This window comes from Asterias amurensis, chromosome 2 (assembly GCF_032118995.1).
Source record: "Asterias amurensis chromosome 2, ASM3211899v1".
NCBI lineage: Eukaryota > Metazoa > Echinodermata > Asteroidea > Forcipulatida > Asteriidae > Asterias > Asterias amurensis.
The window spans coordinates 14,272,624-14,294,179 of NC_092649.1; the positions used below are offsets into that span (position 1 = coordinate 14,272,624).

General features: G+C 38.0%; 2 protein-coding genes across 3 annotated transcripts in view; one reads left to right on the forward strand and one right to left on the reverse strand.

The window, feature by feature from the left end:
• LOC139953139 (uncharacterized) overlaps positions 1 to 13,536 on the forward strand; it is a 47,092-nt gene extending 33,556 nt beyond the window's left edge. Inside the window, exons 12-19 of one of the 2 annotated variants that reach the window (XM_071952562.1) lie at positions 9 to 96; positions 1,449 to 2,849; positions 3,627 to 3,779; positions 4,686 to 4,725; positions 7,218 to 7,317; positions 8,679 to 8,802; positions 8,962 to 9,030; positions 9,206 to 13,536. In XM_071952562.1, the coding sequence (XP_071808663.1) occupies positions 9 to 96; positions 1,449 to 2,849; positions 3,627 to 3,779; positions 4,686 to 4,725; positions 7,218 to 7,317; positions 8,679 to 8,802; positions 8,962 to 9,030; positions 9,206 to 9,300 (2,070 nt within the window). In that variant the 3' untranslated portion in view covers positions 9,301 to 13,536. The remainder of the gene's footprint in view (positions 1 to 8; positions 97 to 1,448; positions 2,850 to 3,626; positions 3,780 to 4,685; positions 4,726 to 7,217; positions 7,318 to 8,678; positions 8,803 to 8,961; positions 9,031 to 9,205) is intronic. The other variant, XM_071952570.1, reaches the window with a different exon arrangement.
• A 3,577-nt stretch (positions 13,537 to 17,113) lies between these two features.
• On the reverse strand, positions 17,114 to 21,551 carry LOC139954318 (translocon-associated protein subunit delta-like). The gene is made up of 6 exons (XM_071954070.1): positions 21,409 to 21,551; positions 20,626 to 20,744; positions 20,073 to 20,144; positions 19,493 to 19,582; positions 18,610 to 18,675; positions 17,114 to 18,026 (listed from the first exon to the last, which is right to left on the reverse strand). The coding sequence occupies exons 1-6, from the start codon at positions 21,497 to 21,499 to the stop codon at positions 17,922 to 17,924; spliced, it is 543 nt and encodes a 180-aa protein (XP_071810171.1). The 5' UTR covers positions 21,500 to 21,551; the 3' UTR covers positions 17,114 to 17,921.
• Positions 21,552 to 21,556: the final 5 nt, after the last annotated feature.

The following is a 21,556-nucleotide window of genomic DNA, read 5'->3' on the forward strand; positions in this document are numbered from 1 at the left end:
TTTTGCAGTTAAGTCCCAAGCAACGAAGACACAAAGACATGAAAGACAAAGACGACTCGGGCCATAACTATGTAAACCACTCGATAGCAGGAAAAGGTATTGTTGCAGGATGTGATTTCTTCAATTTTATCCAGTTATCTTTTTTTTTTTTCGTTTTTTTTTTTGGATAAATAAAACAAACAAATAATAATAATATATAAATAAAGCAGACCCCCCCAAAAAAAATAAAAAAAAAAAAAAAAAAATTATATGAAATTTCTATTATTATTGGGTTTTTTTAAACTAAGATCAAATCAACAAAGACATGAAGATAAAACCATAAAGAATGCCTCAAGATTACAAAGCATAAATGTATGTAAGTAGGCCTCATCCTCTCGCAAGCTTTCACGCTTTGCTCTCACAGATCAATTTTTTTTTACAACAGTCTGTCACATCCACTATGTCTATTTTCCTGAGTTGCCTGGCTTGGCTGGATGGTTGGTAATGTGTGTCCCTCCTAGGGAGGGTGTGATTGGCCTTGTTGTTGTATAGAACCAAAAGGTCAGCCACTTTGAAAAGGACTTTGTGTCACTGTTGGCTTTCCCTGCCAGGTTTCTCGTCTGTTGTTTTGATTCTTGCGCTTTTGTGTATCACTGGAGGTTGTTTCTGCATTTTCCTGTATCTGCCGGGCCGGGTTAATCAGTACTTGCTAGTGTTTTAACATATATGTAATTTTCTTGCCTGTTTGTGTAGATCTTTTGATTTGCCATTTTTAAATGTGATATTTTATGTTTGCTGGCACAAAAAAAAAATGAAATGAAATGAAACAAAATGAAATACATAATCATCTTCAGCATTACTATCTTTAGGTGGTCTCTCTAGGCTGAGAGTTTGCTTAAAGGGTCAGTGTTATGAAGACTCAAAATGTTTGGCTCTTGTTTTTTTTTTTCTCCAAAGTTTCCGATCAGAAAAAACTTGTAGAGAATTCTGTGGGTATGATCACGTGATCACCAACCTCGTTCCCGAGGCTGATCGATCTTTCCCCAGCAAGTCTTGCTCGCTCATAACCCACTGGAATTGGTTCAATAAAATGTGCAAGAATCGGGCAAAATTTAAGAGGCGTGATGCCTTCGGATAGGGCAGTGTTGGCAATAATTCTTTCTTGTTTGTAATGAATATAGTTGGACAAATATTTTTAAAGTAGAGTACAATGGGTCACATCATTATCCCTGGAATGTATGTATGTTTTGTGTAATTTCATGAAAGAACACATGCATGCTACTTATCAGCTGATCAGTTGATTTTCTCTCTTTCTTTTCAAAAATGCTGTAGAAAACTGAAAAACACAGTACAAAAGTTCAGTGTGATCAGCCATTCCTCTTTTTGCAATTAGAAAGCTGTATGTTTGAGATCACTGCCTGCTAGTTTGTATAACCAAATTTTCATTTGAGCTTCATTTACATTTCTAGGTTTGCCCGTCGATGGAAGGTCAAGCCCACCGGCGGCAAAGGTCCTGAAGCCTCCCTCGTTGCCCACCAAGCAACAACGTGATGCAGACAGTAACGAAACCATTTATGCAAATGTCCAAGACAAAGTAACCTTAGAGGAGAAAGCAGCTGATGTCTCGAGCCCCCTGACGCCAAAACAGAGCCCCCTAGCTCAGGAGAGATTCGAGAGTGGCTACAAGACCACTCTCGCCGCTTTCAAGGATTTTGAAATTCCACCAGTGCCTCAAGCTCGCTCTGCCCCACCCAAGTCAGCAGATCAGGTCAAACCATCGTCGCCTTTCAAACTGGCTGGCAGAACTGTCCAAATCTCCAAATCTATTGATGATCAAGGCGACCCTCAGAAGCCTTTGCGATCATCGAAGCCCATGCTCAGTGAAAAACCTCAAATGAGCGAAAAACCAGTCAAGGTGCTTCCCGTAGCACGTCCTAATATTCCTACAAAACCAGCCATCGGAAAGAAGAAGGAGACGGATAACCAACCGGGTAGGGTCTCTGGATTGAGGAGGCGACCAACTAGCGAGCCGGTCAACGGTAACACGGAGGAGCAGGGGAAAGTACCACACTTAGGGACTGCTCAGTTTCAGCAGGCCAAAAATCTAATCCAGGCAACTCTGCTCACCAAACCAGAAAGTGATTCTGGAAAGGACAAAGATCCTAAGAAGGGTAAAGATGGGAGGGACTCCAAGGGTGGAACCAGACCCACCTCTGCCCCTCCTAAACCACCCGTCGCAGTCATTAAACCAACACCAACGAACAAAACCACTAAGTCGCAGACTTATGAGGAAGTGGGTGATTTAGGTAAGAGCTTCCCGTGTCAGGTCCAGCCGGTTTCCATGGTGAAGCTTCAATCTCACAAGGACAAGGTGGAGTCGAAGAACGCCGGCAAGCAGGACTCGAACCCGAGCCAGATGCAGCGGAGGAAAACAATGGAAGGATACAGACCTAAAAAATCAGTGCCTGACAACGGCAACTCGGAATACAGCTATGCAACTCAACCAAAAAGCGTCATCGAAAAACTCAAAGAGGCTCAGTCGAGACCCCAACTCAGAACTGGGTTAGCCCAGACCTATGCCTCAGCCTACGCTGATCCTACGGAGGAGGGTAATCCTAAGGAGTTGCCTAAATCTCCAGGTAGCTCGCAGGGATCAGACTATTCGTATGCATGCGGTGTGCAGATACCCATAACGCCTGGCAAGGGCAGGGAGAATGTGAAGAAGTTCTCCATTGATAGAAGTGATCCTAGTAGGTCTTCGGCGGTATCAGCATATGAGGTCATTGAGGTGGGTGGCCTTGCTGGCCAAAGGTCAGTCGAACAAGAAGAATCGCCTGTGTTTGATAAAAACATCAGCTACGATTCGCAAGGTAAGGATTCAAACACTGCCAAAACTTCTGAAACTGTTGTCTGCTTTCTTTACATTTTAATAGTCAATGCTTCATTTCATCTACATTATAAAGGCCATGTCACAAAGGACAATTCACAGGCAACCAGTTCCATACATGTATGCCTGAGCATCATCTTTTAGTCCATTGTAAAAAAACGCATCCTTAACTGTGTCTTCATCATGCAAAATGGTGTCTGTGCTTTTAATGCCAACTTCTGTGTTGCTGAACAGTAGCTATAAATATGTATCGTAGATCATGCCCTGCTTCATACATGTAGTCTATTAGGGGTGCGATTCACTTGGTTTGCCAACAATTTTGAAAGGAACGAGTTGTGTGCGCGACTGTACTTCTGAGGTGTTGGTGGGTGGTTTTTAAAAAAATGGCGGACAACAACATGATACGCAGGCGATATTATTTTCTTGCCATGAACATAGTTAAAGTGTGGTTTGGGTGGTTGACTACACAATCGGTGAAGTTGAAATAACAACTATCGTAGATGTCATGTTGAACACAAGATAACTAAAATATAACTACAATACAGCAAAAACAAGCGTACAAAAAAACTACTTATGATACGTGTCGCCATATTGATATGTCAAAGTGCGCAACCAATCGTTCCAATTGCAAAGTTGTTTTGGCAAACATTTGCTATACGTTTGTGCGAGTGGAATGCACGTACCCCTGGTGTGAATGTTTTTTGCTTATTCTGCTTCATGTGCTTATCATAAATGCGACATGATCCCATCTTTAAAACAGGGACACAACCGACATCGCCCGGTCAGCCCAGGGAGTCCATCGTGAGCGGTTCCTCATGGGCGTCGTTTACCGACAGCGAGTTTGACTGCACCGATGATGAGAAGCCTCCCGAAGTGCCTGTGAAAACATCGGCATCGTTTGAGTACCACGATGGTAGTTATCCAGTCATTGAAATCATTTCAAAACACATCATCATGGTGATAAGGGTAAAACAAGCGTAAAAAAAAACTACTTATGATACGTGTCGCCATATTGATTTCAAAACACATCATCATGGTGATAAGGGTAAAACAAGCGTTAAAAAAAACTACTTATGATACGTGTCGCCATTTTGATATGGTAGGTCAATGCTAGGTTGCTGGGCAAAGAAATAAATGTGTGTGTATTCTAGTATGACACCTGCTTCATACTTCCTGTGAATGCAAATGCGATACAAATTTTGACAGCGGATGTTTCGCAGCGAATGTTCCGCAGGAGTTGAATACAGTTCAACTGTTGCGAATTTATCGATGCGAATTTATCGATGCGAATTTGTGACGTCAAAATGTGCACCGAGCTTTAGTCATCCAACATGTCCAATATAGCATTTCTGAGTCCCATGTGCAACAGGGCCAAAGCTCGAGTTGGGTATGGAATGTGATGAAAGTTATTTTCCGGGAGCTTTTTTTTTAAATTCTTCTTCCCAAGATGAGGGCCGCAGCTAGTTTCTCTACTCTATGGCTGAAAGTAATTAATAGTTGTTTTTACAAAACTTAAAGCCAAATTTAGTAAACAATTAGTTGTAGCCATAAGGCATTCAAGCTAGTACTTGTATGGTGGTGGTGGTGCTGCATATGAGTTATCTTAAAACTTGTCTTTTTGTGCTCATGGTTAAAAGCAGCTTTTGGAAAGGTGATACAAAAGGGTGATACCTTGTTTGAGGCATTACCATTAATCTTTTGTTTTTACAGTCTCTTCCTGTACATATGTACGTGGAGCATGTCAGCAGATGCTCTGGGGAAAACCTCTATTTGTATATATATAAAACATAACTGTTGATTTATTTCATTTGTGTATCAGGTGAAGAGGGTGATGATCATGAGTCTGGATCTGGGGGAAGGTGAGCATCTAATGAATATTCGTGTGTTCAATGATGAATATGCATTAGTATATTCTCATATGCAAATGAGTTAAGATTTGAGGCTTTGCATGGTGGAGACACATAAAGAAGCCCTTATGCACTTTTTGCACAATTTTGAAAAGAGTTGTACCACCTGACTGACTAATAGATTCTTCTAAAGATCAAGGCATGATATTCTTCCTACTGTAATCTGAATGCCAATTTCTTTTACCTTTGGAAAAATCAGGAAAATTAAAATTTAAATAATAGCCTGAAAATTCTTTTAACGCATGTTACAGTGTACGTACATGTAGTTCAACACTTGTACTTAATAACATTTTCCTACTTTCTTTCTAAGGGTTCAGTATCATGCCTGAAGATCCAAGAAGGTTTTTGTTATATTAGTGGGTGTTTGATCATTTTGCACATTTTTAAGGGAAACTATAATTAGATAACCGTTGTGGCCTTGACATTTCGAACAGTATACTCTGCTCAAACAGTATGGACTCTTGTTCTAAAGGAAAGCAGAGTATACCATTGTTCAAACATTGAGACAACGACGGTTCTTCTCGGAGGCGACACTCACCCAAAAAGATTTAAAATGGTTGTACCCGCAATTTTATAGTTACCTATCATCCACACCATGCAAAGCTTCAAACATCACTTTCATGTGCTATATCAGAAGCCATTGTTATTGAAATTGTATCAATTCAACAATGCATTACAAAATATACTTTTATGTTAAAGGAACACGTTGCCTTGGATCGGTCCAGTTGGTCTTTGAAAAGCGTTTGTAACCGTTTGTTATAAAATGCATATGGGTAGAAAGATGTTGTAAAGGTAGAATACAATGATCCACACACACAGGCCTCGAAATTGCACGGTTTTCCTTTTATCCGTCGACTAACACGGTCGGCCATTTATGGGAGTCAAATTTTTAACTCCCATAAATGGCCGACCGTGTTAGTTTGCACAGTAAAAGGAAAACCACGCAATTCCGAGGCAAACTTGTGTGGATCATTGTATGCTACTTTTAAAACATCTTTTCAACCATTTGCATTTTATAAAAATTGGTCACAAACGCTTTTTTATAGACCAACTCGTCCGATCCAAGGCAATGTGTTCCTTTAAATGAGCTGAAAGAGAGGCCGATTGATTGAAGTTGTGTTGTTGAAGTGTGTTATTTATCAATGAAAACACTAACGTTTATTATTCAATGTTATTTATATCATTGTTTTTACCCCTCCCCTGGGGTTATGGGGGTATGTTCCTGACTGGAATTAAACTGCCAGTTATCTGCTCACGTTTTAAAATTGCTATTTTGTTTTCATTGTATCACAGCATGCAAAAGAGAAAGCGTATTTTTCTTTGTGTTTGTAACTCCTCGAGTCAGACTACTGTTCCCTAGCCTTAGATCACATGAGTTTATTCTCAGGTTCCTTGCCGTTCGCAAAAGCGGTGTTATTACTATTTTGTCCACAGCGACACAGAGGGCGGCCGAGCTCAGTGTCCTCCGCGTTCTTTTTCTAAGGCTACGTCAAGTAGCCTAAACTCTCATGGGTCTTTCTCAGGATCCTCCCTGTTCCAAGATCTGATAGCAGATCTACCCTCACAGTTGTGCCTGTTTGATCTTGATGCTTCTTCTTCTTCTTCTTCTTCTTTTTCTCTTTCTTCTTCTTTTTTTCTTCTTCTTTTTAACAAAACAAAATGTTGGTTTATTTAAAGCAATTTTTCTCTACCGCCCATGCGCATGTCATGTGTTTGTATAGTGACTCTCGCTCAACCCATATGTTGTATCATGTGTATTGATTTTGTTGTGCATTTCCTTATTCAATTGAAACTTTCATTTATATTGATTAGACAATGAAGGTACAATTGCAGAGGCAAACAAGTTTTCCTCTTCTTTTTTTATCCTTTGTGCCACTAGTATTATTATAACTATTATCAATGTGGTAGATTTGAAAATATGCGATTATAATGTTGGTACAATGATCTGTAGTCCCTAGTTGTGAGGCAGTAATGTTACTAGACAACTGTTATACAATATGAAAGTAGTGTTGGCTTAGTTTAGACTGTGGGTTTCTCCCTGTAGAAGCAGACGATTCTTTAAAAATCAGATTAGAGACGAGCAGGACTAATATTAATTAAGCAATAGTCTTGATGACAAAGCTGATGCAACATGGCACAGTTTCACGGCTCTGCTTACTGTTAAATTCTGCGCTTACAGCTCGTACTATCATGCGCTTTACAAGCTCAGAATTTCGCAGTGTGCAGTGCCATGAAACCGAGCCCTTGTTTCCCCAGCATTTTCTTAAAAGCAAGCTGTTGTTTATTTATGTATTTATTTTGTCCTCTCTCAAAAGGGAGATGTGGAACTTTGTAAAGAAATTAATTATCTTTTATCTTTGCTGTGAGCTTACCAGAAACATGTACTTCCTGAGGAGTTTTGTTCATTTGTTGCAATTTTGTATTAATTTTTTTCCCCTGCACAGATCCAAGCCGAAGCTCTCCCAGTTTATACTGAACCAGAGAGACAAACTGGCAACGCATAAAGAGAAAATTGAAAGTAGAACAAAAGGTTTCTTTGTAAAGGTAATTGTGAAATACACACACAGTCATGTACACCATTGTCTCAGTGCTATGGGGTTATTTATAACAATTGCATTTTAACGAAATGTAACACCCTGGTTTTTGCAAATACTTTGCCCTTTCCATCAGAACGACTACATTAAGTCTGAACAAATAGTGAGACTTAAGTGTCGTGGTCACGACTATTGATTGCAGGTTGCGACTACCGTTTTTCAACTACTTGGGCAATTCTGCGGCTACACTACTACAGAAATAGTCGCAACTACCTGTTTGGTGAACCAATTGTGCCGCTGACGACTATTTAACGACAACATAATTCACTTACAAAACACAGTCAGACATCACTGACACAATCCTATAATCAGTGTGAATTTTGCTATATTGCGCAAACAATATGCTGCAATGCATCAAGTGATGTAAAAATACGTTGTGGCTAGTGTTGAAGTTGCTACTATTTGAGGCAGGACTAGTGGAGTAGCAAGTTTCACTAGTCGCCAGAGTACATATCAGATTTATAAGGGCAACCTCCCAAGGAGTGAACGAAGAATGTGATGTGCTACAAAGACACATGTACATGGCTTAGGGGAACATGAGTAATGTATCCCACAGGGTACATCACCTTAATTGTGCCTTCCGTTTGTCATTTCCACTGCCTTGTACAATATTGGAAATAGCCCCGGGTATGATGTATTAATTATGCAGGTACGTGGTGGATTGATTTATGTTCCTGCAGTGCGATGTGCCGCAGTGAACACACTTTACATCACACCCTTGAATTTTCCCCTAGCAAAACAAATTTCTAGGTCAAAAAGGGGTCGGTGTAGCTGGGCCAATGATTTGGAATAAATTTGTGTGCTTTCAGATGCCTAATAAAAGGCTTCATGCCTGAAGTCTTTTAATATTAGAGTGAGAAATAACCTCTCTCTCTCTCAAAACTCTCCATTGCTTGTTTGTTCCAAGTAAGGTTTTTACTCTAACAATTGTGTTGAGTATTTACCAATAGTGTCCAGTGCCTTTAAAGGGTGGCTTGTATGTAACTTTCCCCCACTTTCATGATGACTCGATCTATTGTAAACTGACTCACAAAACTGAATTTGACCTTTGTGCCCCTCTTTAAGTTTTTTCGCGTTTTTTCTTCCATTATTATCTCGCAACTTCGACGACCGATTGAGCTCAAATTTTCACAGGTTTGTTATTTTATGCATATATTGAGATACACCAAGTGAGAACACTGGTCTTTGACAACTACCAACAGTATCCACTGTCTTTAAAGGCACTGGACACTATGGGTAATTACTCAGAACCTGAATTTGACCTTTGTGCCCCTCTTTAAGAATGTTTGTCTTTTTGTGATTCTCATCCAGATTGGAGATGTGGTGAATAGGAGCTCGAGTAACCCATCGTCTGGTACCCGCTCTTCTCCTCCATCTACCTTATCAACAAGTCCACAACAAGCCGCTCTGGTGTCTGACCTCAACGAAATCATAAGTAAGCAATTTAGGAATTTTTGAACAGTAACAAAACACTTTACATGTGGGACAAAATTTACAGTGTTTCGTTATTGTGGTTTTTTGTTTTTGTCTTGTTTATATGCCCTGTCCATTGTATATTGTAATAGTACCTGAATTTTATTCTTATTTGTTGCAGAGAAAACATTGCGGGAATATGAGCCAACATACAAAGATGGTCCCACGATGTTCAACAACTGCGACATCAGTAAGTATTTTAATATATATATGCATCGAGGATAGAGAGTGTATATTTCTAGGGGTGGAGATTTATGTACATGCTCACACCACATACATGTAATAATAAGCACCATTACTAGGCAGTTTGATCCATTGAAGATAATATAGCAAGATTTTTTAACTGTTCCTTTTTTTGTTCCTAGGTTTTCCGAAGCGAGTACAGAAGCCAAAGTCCCCGCCCCCAGTGCCAACCAGTTGGATCAAGTCAGAGACACATAGTACCACAGTACAGCTATGAGATAGGCTCATAGTTTTAAAGCTTGCTTAGCATAAAAAATAAAAAAAAACTTAGCACTGAAGAGGGTTGCCAAATAACTGTACACCGGCCGGTAAATCAAAGCTTGAGTTTCACAAAAATAACAAAAACTTAACATCACCAAACTTCACTTTTACAAAACCGCTACTATTCAGTTACTCGGCTCTAGCTTGTAGAGGTCTTTGGTGTGAATCCCACCTGAGTAGAATGCCTGTGCTGTTGTTGTTTTTTTATCCCATATCGGTGTATGGTTAAAACCACATTGGCTGCCAGGTTGGCGAAGTGGTAGCTTTCCTCGCCTTTCACCCCGGAACCCCAGTTCAGTCCCACTGTGGATTGGGTTTTCAGTCCCTACCTGATTGCGTGTGTTTTACCTTGGACTCTTTCCAGGGTTTTCCCTCCCACTTCCATAACTGAAACTTGATTCTTTGTCTGCTCTCCATTGGGTTCTTTGCTAGTATAGTGATTAAGTTCACTTTTCTGAGAGTCCTTGGCTTCAAAACCAGAACTTATAAACACAATGAAATTATTGGACTTGTTCTGTTGTTAGTTTACCAAATCTGAGGCTGGAAATCACTTAAGTGGAGCAGAGGTCAATAGTTCATTCAAGCCCTCAGTCATTCATATAGTCACAGTGTCTTTCCAGCACATTGTAATGTCAATTATGATGATGCACTGACAAGCGAAATTTTACAAACAGGTCAGATATTCTTCCCACTTAAAGGCACTGGCCACTAATGGTAATTACTCAAAATAATTGTTGGCATAAAAACTTACTTATGGTAACAAGCAATGGAGAGCTGTTGAAGAGATAGAGTTGTGGGAGACTTAAGCCCTGAAGCCATTTTTATGCATCTGAAAGCAGACAAATTTGTGCAACAATGTTTTTTTTTTTTCATTATTCTCTTGCAACTATGACCAAATGAGTCAGAATTTTCACAGATTTGTTATTTTATGTATGTTGGGATACACCTAGTGAAAATATACTGGTCTGTGAAAGTTACCAAACATGTCTAGTGCCTTTATTGACCAGACTTAAAAGTCTTTCAGATTTGTTCGCCCTTCTGGAAAAAATATTGTTTTACAGAAGGCTGTTAATAATGAGGCATGACAAGTCTATTATAAGAGCTTTCACTCTGTGGACATTTAGTTCAGCCCTTGTACTCAAAAGTGTTGCTACTTTTTCCCCCAAGGACCAAATATTACGTCTGTACAAAGACAAATTTTAAAAGAACACGTTGCCACACAAACATGCCTCGAAATTGCCGGTTTTTCTTTTACCTCGTCGACTAACACAGTCGGCCATTTATGGGAGTCAAATTTTTGACTCGCATAGCTGGCCGACCCTGTTAGTTCGCACAGTAAAAGGAAAACCACTCAATTTTGAGGCAAATTTGTGTGGATCATTGTACTCTACTTTTAAAACATCTTACCGACCATATGCATTTTATTTTAAAAAACGGTTACAAACGCTTTTTATAGACCAACTCGTCCAATCCAAGGCAATGTGTTCCTTTAATTCTTTACTATATGGACATGAACTTGCACTGTTACAGATATGAATGTTTATCTCATCCAACAGGGTAGTTTGTAAACTGCTCTGTAGATTTGTGTAAAAATTCCAGTGCCTGTTACAAATACTCCATGTCCACAGATAAAAATGGGTAGAATCCTAAGTTTTTTCCAATGGGAGTAACGAAAGGAAAAATGATGTTCAGTATGTGCCCTGTATTTTTGTGTGCCTTTTGTAACAAGGAAGAGGTCAAAATTTGACTTCATATTGATATGTAGGTGTGCTTTGTGGCAACAAATCTTTACAGGAAAATACACATGTGTATATCAAATATGTTTCTTACAAGAGCTTTGTTTTTGCTGGCAGAAACAAAGTCAACGATACATTGACCAGATTTTCTTAATTTTTATAAGTTGAGTTTAGTACACTGACTCTTTTGACCTGTCTTCAGTCTCAGGTCAATTGTTTTAGATCAACAGTCCGCAAACTATGGGTCGTGAAAAATATTCAGGTCAAACTCTGCCAGAGATGCTATAAATTAAATTTGTTAAAACTCTTTTGATCTTTAAAAAGGCACTGGACACTATTGGTAATTACTCAAAACAATTGGTAGCATAAAAACGTACTTGGTAACGAGCATAGGTGAGTTGTTGATAGTAAAAAACATTGTGAGAAACGGCTCCCTCTGTAGTAACGTAGTTTTTGAGAAAGAAGTAATTTTCCACTAAAATATTTGAATTTGCTTTTGAGACCTCGGAATTAGATTTTAAGGTCCCAAATCAAGCATCTGAAAGCACACAAGGGTGACAAGGGTGTTTTTTCCCCATTTATTAGCTCGCAACTTGGACGACCAATTGAGCTCAAATTGTCACAGGTTTATTTTGTGCATACATGTACACCATGTGAGAAGACTGGTCTTTGACAATTACCAATTGTGTCCAGTGTCTTTAAAACACTTTTGATCATTAACTAATAATTATTTCTAATAATATAAACTACTTTTATAAATGACCCATATTTCAAGATTAATCTGTTTGTATTACTCTACCTCGCTTGGCAGGAGGTTGGTTGCGATCATGCCTGAAATTTTCAATGGGTAGCCAGCCTTAAAGTTTGCGGACCGCTGTTTTAGATTTGTAACTCCTGATCTTGTGTAAGAAGTTATTTGATTGACTGTAGTGTGAGGCCTGTGATCTTATCATAATCCCATAACGAAAAAATAGTTAGCGGCCTAACGTTTCGACCCTAGCAGAGTCGTTCTCAAAGGCTAAATGACAGGACAACAAACAGAAACAGGTACACTGGTGTTACAAAAAAAAAACTGTTTATTTTGACTAGAAGTTTTGTTTGTGTTTTTAACGACGGAAGAGAGAAACTAACATGACTAACAACTTGAATGAGATGGAAGTAAACAGATTTATTTTATTTGACAATTTAAATAAACAAATTGTTATCGACCACTATGTTTTGGTTTGTATTTAGGCCAGTAAACTAAGACTAAACCAGATTAGCTGTAAATACAAGTGGTAATTTAAAAAATGTGCTTGGTGTAAGTGGATTAAAGCAGGGTAGCTGGTTGGAGATAGAAAGGTGAAAATTGAAAAAGCTGTACATGTACATGTGATAAATAAACCAGTGGAAGGGCTTTTCAAAACTGTCATACCTCGACAACCAATAGCCTGTGTAAGTCTTGCAACACAAAGGTCTCACAGCACATTTTTCTGCCCTCCAAAAAACACTGACAATTAAAACGTACAAGTAATCAATAAGGTTTAAATCAAATGAAGAACTTTATAAGAAAACAAAAAAATCATCAATGACAAGTAAAACAAAATGTGTAAAATAATCATGAAATTAAATTTTTAAAAAATGTACATGACAGGTAGCAGTTTGCAAATCAGCTTCTATTCATACAGTAACCCCCTACTCCAACCAAAAGAAAGGCCTTCCTTGTGCTCCTTGGTTTTTATATGACGCTGTAATCAATTTTGTGTTTTTTTTATACTTTAAATTACAGATAGAAAGTACAGAGGGACTTTGCGTGCAAAATTTTTTTTTATTAACTCTTTCTATCAAGTCAGCCATGTTTAGGAATCAAAGGGAACTGAAGGTATTTAATTACTTGATCATGTTTCTTTCGGACAAATGTTTTGATATAGCATGTTATCATGATGCGATATATACTATATATTAAACAGATGTATAGCAATTTGAACAAATAAAAATCGTGTAATATATGCCTGTAATTTTCTCAATTGAAAGGAAAAAGAAGAATGAAAATATGTCTATTGAAATGTAAAACAGTATTTCTGATCAAGAATATACTTTGATTTATATTTTGAGTATACTGTAAAGTAGTATAGTAGAGGTGTATTTTTGTACTCAGCATGCTCACTAATGGATAAGTAGTGATATAGCTTTTTATGTAACCAGAATAGTTAGTTTATAGATGAAGGGTTATGAGTTAGGTATTGGGCATTGAGACTTATTGTGAAGATGGGAGCAACTCAGCAAATGGGAGTGCCTTTTTTTTAAAGTTCTTCTGAAGTTTGACGCTTACTAATGGTTGATTTCATTGCATCTGAGGTATTCACTTTATGTTTTTGGAACAATTTGAAACACAAGTATATCTGTGTTGTATACACTCTCTGGACATTTCTTTGTTCTATGCACTTAAGAGGCAACATGTTCTTCGATCAACACTGTGAACAAAAACACTGTGAACAAAAACACTGTGTATACATGTTAAAGTCCACATGGCGCTTCAAGTTCCTCATTATCTATTGTTCTCAGTCCACACTATGTTAACAAAAAAACAATAGCCATTTTTTGGACACATGTTTGCAGCCCTCCTACCTGGTAAATCCAGGTGTTTTTTGAGATAATGACCAATAAGTTTTTAGTTTTGGCTGTGACGATAAAAAAGAAAGGTCTATAAGTATGTGAACAATGGATTTGTGATGAGTGGGATATCTGCTGCCACCTGTGACCTGTGACATCACATGTTAACAAAAGAGCCAGCTAACCTGGACGCAAGGCTGCGGACTTCCTGCTGGCCTGATTAGAAGCACCATAGGAAAAAAACATAAAATCTTATATTTTATGGAGATTGCACTATCAAATTTTTATCAACTTTTGATATGATGCAATGGGGCACATCTCAAAACTTGTCAAGCTTTACTTTCGTAACTCTTAGATTTATGTGGAAATTATGACACAATGCCAACATTCCCATATGACCAGAACCTGTACAGTATCTTGCCTGCCATACTAGCCAAGAATTGTACAAGGTTCAACCTATCATGAACAAATTTCACATGCTCGTAGTTTCCCAAAACTGGTCTCCCCTGTAGCTGCATGGTGGTCATAGTCTACCAGGGTTAGACGTCAAACTTGCTCTAGAATGGAGAGGTTTAAGATAGAGGAAAAGTGCTCCTGTTTTTTTGTTTGTTTTGTGTTTGGAAGAAGACATGGTTTGGAGAGGGAGACTGCATAAATTTATATTAAGTTTGACTTTTATATTATTGAGCATGAATAAATATGAAATGATGTGAATTTTAAAGTCACCTGGAAATAAAACAACTGTTTCTTCAAACATTAGAGTATAATGTTTATGAACAATAAAAAAATATTATGTTAAAAAAGAATTGTTTTGGGGGTGACTCCACCTTTTGTGACGTCAATCGAGGCAGACTTTGCCTCGATCTAACATCAGACACAGGTACGTGCAAGTACATGCAAGTCCTAGTCGTGAGTTTGTACGTTTCGAAAACAAGTTTTTTTCTTACATTTTTCCGGCAATGTTGACCAGGTGTATTGCTGCTGGATGAAACAAAACAACTAAAGATGGGGTCAATTTGCAAAGTGGTCTTTTCCAGCGCTGTGCTTCGAGAATCCGAAATATCGCGCCTCGATTGACATCACGAACAGCGCCCTCTCGGGTATGGCCTACTCTTAAATTTGTAAATAAAATGGAAACTAATTTTTTAGAACCTTAATTAACTGTTTATTCATATTCAACTCACTAGGACACATATTTTAGTGGCAAAAGCTTTATTTTGACAGAATACCACTTCCAGGTGACTTTAATGATATGAACTAATATTGCCCTGTACTCATGGAAAGTGAGTGTAAAGGCCTGGTCACAGGCCCCGATAACGAGGAAAAAAACAAGATTGATAAAAATGCACACCCTCGATTGGTTGAAATGCTCCATGCACAATACGCCAATGCTCATTCAACCAAGGGAGGGCGTGCATTTTTATCATTGTCGTTTTCGTTCTCGTTATCGGGGCCTGTGTGACCGCGCCTTTAATAGGTCTCAAATTCACAAATCATTGAATTGAATCATGAGTTTTCCATGCATGTATTACCAAAGTCGGTTTTATTTTGACATCACACTATCCAAACTACATAAATTGAGAATCTTTTGGTGTATGTAATGGTCGTCTTTATTAGAAGAGAACAACTTTTTTGTATGCATATTATGTGAGGGAAAAAAAGGTGGTTTTGGTTGTCACGCAATTCCCTGCTGTGTGTGAACCGAAGTACAAGTGTGTGAAACCATTAATTTTCAAGGATAACAAAATCTGGAAAATTTTGAATCGCCTCTTAAATACGTCAACCCTTCTGTGTGAGTGCCAATACTGTATTGTTCAAATTGATTTCAGAAAAGCTGGTTTTGTAATTATGCACAATGTGCCTTTATATGTACAAAGTAAAATGGCCGATATCATTATGTCCCTCCCCCCTTTTAATTTCGCTGCTTTTTATATATATATATTATCAAACCGAGTATGCAATTTGTGATATTTTTTTCAAGGTATGCTTTTTGTATTGTTTATAAAAAGGGTCTTCATTGTTTATATTATTGAAAGGTAGTCTTTGAACTGAATCTTGTGGAATTGTAGTGGACCTATTAATCACTCTCAACGTGTATACAAATTTAAAATGATGAAAACATTTTCATTATAATACCACTTTCACATCATGTGTAATTTCTTAAATCAAGTAATTATATTTAACAAGATTAAATTCAATCGCTGGAAGGCCTTACTTAGGGATTTTGACTATATGTAAATTTTCGAAGTGCTGATATTTTTTAGGGTGAACTTACATTGATTTCTGTCTTGCTTCAGACTGAATAACAATAAAGAAATCTTGATATATATTTGAGTGATCCAACTGAGATATTTATTGAACAGTAAGATACGTGGGATGGAGTAAAGTGTTCACGATAGAGAGCAATATTGTTTGTCACAAATGTCTTGTGTGACAAGATGGAGATTCTCCTCCTCCCAACCCCCCCCCCCCACATGGAGTATAATTCATAACTGTGTCGATAGTAATTTAGTGACAGGCATTTTATACTTGGTGCGTTTCCCCCAAGGGTTTCATAGGGAGCCGTTGTTTTAGTCATAAGTCTTTTATGTGACAAGCATTGTATACTCGGTGCTTTCATGAGTGTTCAGTTGAGCAACCATTTTGGTTGTTAATATTTCAGTGACGGGCACTTCTCAAGTTTTTATCGGAGCAAGTGTTCAGTCTTTAGTCTTAAATGTGATAAGCACTGTGCTTCCCCGAGTGTTCAATTGAACAACCATTTCAGTTAATATTTCAGTGACGGGCACTTCTCAAGTTTTTATCGGAGCAAGTGTTCAGTCTTTAGTCTTAAATGTGATAAGCACTGTGCTTCCCCGAGTGTTCAATTGAACAACCATTTCAGTTGTTAATATTTCAGTGATGGGCACTTCTCCAGTTTTATTGGAGCAACAGTTTCAGGCTTTAGTCATTTATGTGACAAGTACTTTATTCTTGGTTGTCCCCCTCCAAGTGTGTTCATTTCAGCAACTGTCTCCGTCTTTGGTAATTTTTAGTAACCAGCAATTTATACGCGCGTTCTCCACATCAGTGTTCACCGGGAGCAATCGTTTCAGTCATTCTGTGTTTAAGAGGCAGGCAGTTTAAAGCCGAATGTTCAACAGAGCAACTGTTTTACTTGTCCATAGGATTTTAGTGACAGCCATTTTATACTTGGTTCTTTATGTAACAAGAGATTTCCCAAGTGTTCAATTTAGCAACCACCTCGGTTGTAAATATTTCGTTGATCGGCACTTTATACTCTGGAGTGTTTATCGGAGCAACTGTTTCAGTCATTAGCCGTTTGTGTGACAGGTCCCTCTCTTGTCTTTTAAATTAATGCATAATATTATATGGCGGAGGGGTAAAAACCTCTATCCTAAAGCGTACTTCACAAACTGACAAGCAATTGAAAAACAAAACTCATGTTCTCCATGTTTTATTGGAAAAACTCATGTTCTCCATGTTTTATTGGAAAATTACACCCAAAGAGAATGGCACAAATATTTAAAACAGGCTGGTGAAAATGTTTTGCATATCGTAAACTGGTCCATGAATTATTTGCAAAGGACATTTTAGAAAACAAGTCCAGGTAAAAACTTCCAGAACATTTGTTCTAAGAGTATAAAGAAACATACCAAAAGTAGGGATCTTGACTTAATACCTTTCAACTGAGTTCTGTCCTGGGTCCAATTTCATGAATCTGCTCACCACAAAATGTTGTGCTTATGGTGCCATTGAAGCACATATCTCTATCAAGGCCATAAGCACAGAGTTCCACAGTAAGCAGAGCCATGAAATTGGACCCTGCTTAGTAGTAGTTTAAATAATTCATTCTAGTGGTTTATGAAAAAGGAACAATCTTTACAACGCGGCAGAAATTAACCAACAATTTTTTTTCCAAATCAAGCACATGTCCATTTTATCAATGATTCACAAGTACAACTAAAAAATTGCTGAATAAAAACTCAATGTCTGTGATAATTAAGCTCTCGTTGGTTGTGAACCTTGATCATATACACTGCTATACTACATTGGCAATGCAAAACATAGAACTCTGCAACTTGGCTTCACCTATTCTTCAATGTTTTTTTTTATATTTTATTCTTAATCAAACTTAATCTGGACCCCATTAGAATTGTTTTTCATTGGAAAAAAAACAAAAAAACATTTTATTTGTAATCTGGGAAAGAATTTTTAAAACAAAAAAAGCTGAGATTGTGAGATTGATTTAGGCTTGAATCTTGCTCTTTGCTCGGTAGGCAGAATACCATAGTAAGACAGCCAGGACGGATGCAATAACTTCAGTGCCTACCACTGGTCCGTGAAACACTCCCTGCAAATATCGAAAAACAAAGTATGAATTGGTGATTGGAAACGGGTCATATTAAATGTTGTTAGAATAGTTCTTCCAACGGCCGATTGTTGTTTTCAGACTCTGTTTTAGTTCGATACCAATGTAGCTGTCAATCTGCTTTAGAAAGTCCCAAGTCATATCAAGGGAGGTTATGGTGTGTTATTCAGGCCTGTATGCTTCGTTTTTGAAAGGGCAAGGGCACCAAGGCGTTTTCTCCTTGGTAAAGGGCACCCCCTATGAGGAAATGACATATTTCTACTAGAGCATGGAGGCAATCGCCTTTGTTGCCTCCGTGAAGTATCAGGTCTGGTTATTGCTGAGAGGTCAAGCGCACCAGACTCAAACTCTGGTGTTTCTGATTATTAGAGTGTGGGCTCGAGTCCCATTCTTGAAACGTGTGTCCTTAAGCAAGACAGTTGACCACTGTTTGTTTGTCCTTCGGATGGGGTAAAACACAACATGTCCTGTGTGTTATGTTAACGTATGATGAATTCAGGACGTAGTCAATTCAAATGTCATCAAGAAAGTCCGGATTTACTCAAAGCTCAAAGCCTAAGCTTACCTGATGATTGACGTTGATTGTGAAGGCTGGCTTGACTTTAGTAGAATCGTCTCCAGCTCTCATGGCCTGTAGGATGAAAAATGGTTTTAAAATTCAATAGTCATGATAATATAAATATGCATGCCTGATACTTCATGGAGGCAATGAAGATGATTGCCTCTGTGCCCCCTGGTCACTACCTTGGTGCCCTTGAAATGCTCCAGGTGCCCCCTGGTCACTGCATTGGTGCCCTTGAGATGCTCATAAGGTGCCCTTTACTTTACCCAGAAAAAAAATGCCTTGGTGCCCTTGCCCTTCCAAAAATGAAGCATACAGGCCTGAATATGTGTACAGCACAACAAACACAAAGACACAGTCACAGTGTGCCAACATAAAATTCTAAGTTACACATCTATTTTGAGCAGTTCAACATTATTCACTCTCTCAATACGACGCGCATTCGTAGCGGCTCAGTAAACTACACCATGCCTCTGGAAAGCCACCAACAGCAGCTCCAAAGTCAACACAGTTAAGAAAAAATACATTGCAAGGTTTAATTTAGCTTAACATCAAACAGGATTTGATTAAACACTCGTACTGTTAGGAAGATGTTTTTGTGTACAAACAATTGTCACAGCTAAAAAGTATCAAGTATAAAAACACAGTCACACATTTAATAATAAGATGTGTAAATAAGGTTTGCGGTGACACCATGTACAAAAATCTCTGGTCAGTGGTGTTTAGAAGAGCTGGTTTGTTGTCTGCTCAACGTTTCGATCAGTATACTTTGACTGTCTTCTAGAGAATACTAAGATCAAACAACACAATCTTCAGGAGATAGATAAGAACAGAACTTCTATTTTTTTTTCAAAATGGTCTATGTAACTTCTATTCAATAACTCACCTTCCTCAGTGCACTGAATCCTTCTTCATCGTAGAATTTCACCTCGTAGTTACCCGATGGGGCATTCTTGTGCTCTTCAGTCCAGCTAACCTGATCATTACAAAAGCAAATCAAGTCATTATTACTCTATCACTACAATAATAACCTGGTACATCACAGTTTTATGGGGCTAGAGCTTTTGCAGTGGCAGCAGCAGAATTATTGAATAGTCTTCCCGACAACATAAAACAAGTACACAATGTACAAACAGGGAACTAATTCAATACAACGCAAAACCCCATTTATTTTTGCAATAGCCTTCAGTGTTTCTTACTGTGTCAACTAAATTTTCCTTCTCATGAAATTACTTGTCTCTAATTTCTTTATATAACTTCTCCATTGTCATTTATAAGCGCATGGAGACTCCTCTTTGAATGTGGTTTGTGCTACACAAGAGTGGTTCACGTTATTACGTTTTTACAGAAAAACTATATAGCGTAGCCTTTATCAGAGGATGAAAACATATTTTATCAAGATTTTAATTATTTCAAACTTCATTTGGAAAAAATTAATACATGAACCTGTTTTTGAAATACTTTACCTGATATTGGTTGTCTCCTGATCGTGAAACTGGGAGTTGTTTACCAGCAGCCTCAGCATTTAGGAATAAATTCTGAAGAAATTATAGGGGAAACAATTTTATCATTGCAATTTGGATATAGCAAATGGAAGCGAATTAGAAATTAATTTGTGCCTGATATTTGGTCCTCAAACATTTCGCAAAATTAAGTATCACAATAAAAATTAAAAAAATTGAGAATGAGAAGAAGATAAGTTTTCAGATGCAGCTCTTTGTTAACAATTTGATCAGGGTTAATTGTCAGGGTTTGCCAAATTAACCTTCTTACAACCTTAGTGACTTGCCAGTAGGACCAGTTTTAAAACTTGTCATTTGAGTAGTTCTGTCAGCTTTTTCACTCGTCGAATCATATTTCAAAAGAAAACGGAATACTGACAGCCTGAACTTTCTAATTACTTTGAGAGAATTGTGATTGGTCTTAAGCGTTTTTACTGACATTTTAGCCAGCTGACCGCTGGCAAGGGAAAACGCTGTATGTTTTAATCAATGCACTTCTGGTGATTTCGGTCTTTACCTTGGCGTTATTTTTGCAGTTGAGAGTGAATTCAATCAGAAATACAGTTTCAGTTGAGCTGGATCCATCAGTGGTTGTGTATACCTTGTGGTCTGTACTAGCTCCAATGCAGGTATCACCTTTAAAACAACATAGATTTAAAAAGTGTCTTTAGCTCACGTACAGTAGAAGATAGTGGCCTACTATTTTCCCTATGAAAATGATGAATCCAGATTCCTATTTGAATTATACCTTTTTTATTGGACACGCTTTTTGCTAAACAAAAATAACAAACTTGTCAAGTTAATAAGCGTCCTTGTATGCTTCTGCATAATGTTTGAAAGCAAAAGCATTGGTTTACATTTGAGCACTTTGCCTGCTAACTGCTTTTTAAACAAAATCATTTTGCTTTCATTTTTGCACTTTAATTTAAATAATTAAAATTAAATATGAATGACTATGACTATGACTATCTTTTCACTGTACTACAGTAGTGTTTGAATGGGATGTTTTATGCAGTCGCTCATATGTGAATCTGAGCCTCCATTATGATGTTATTATCAGCGTTATAATTTTCTCTAACTTCGTTTATTTTTGTGTTCACGTTTTCCACTCACTTGTCCAGTTGTTGTGTGGGGCAGTCCTCCTTTCTTTCTTCGGAATCCAAATAACATTTCTCACTTTTACTTTTAGAAGTCGCTAAGTGGATAAACACGACGTCTTTGTACTTTTCCTTAAACGAAAATTACTCTACCATAATCAATCAGTTAAACAAATTTATTCAGTAACCATACTTTAACTTACCAAAGATGAAAATTGGACCAGAAACTAGCAGCAGGGCCAGCAGAAATTGCACACTGGAAGCAGCCATGTTGAAGAGAGGACACGTCGACATTACGCAAACGTTGAGGGCGCAAACAGATTAGTCCAGTGGATCAACGAACAAACAGCC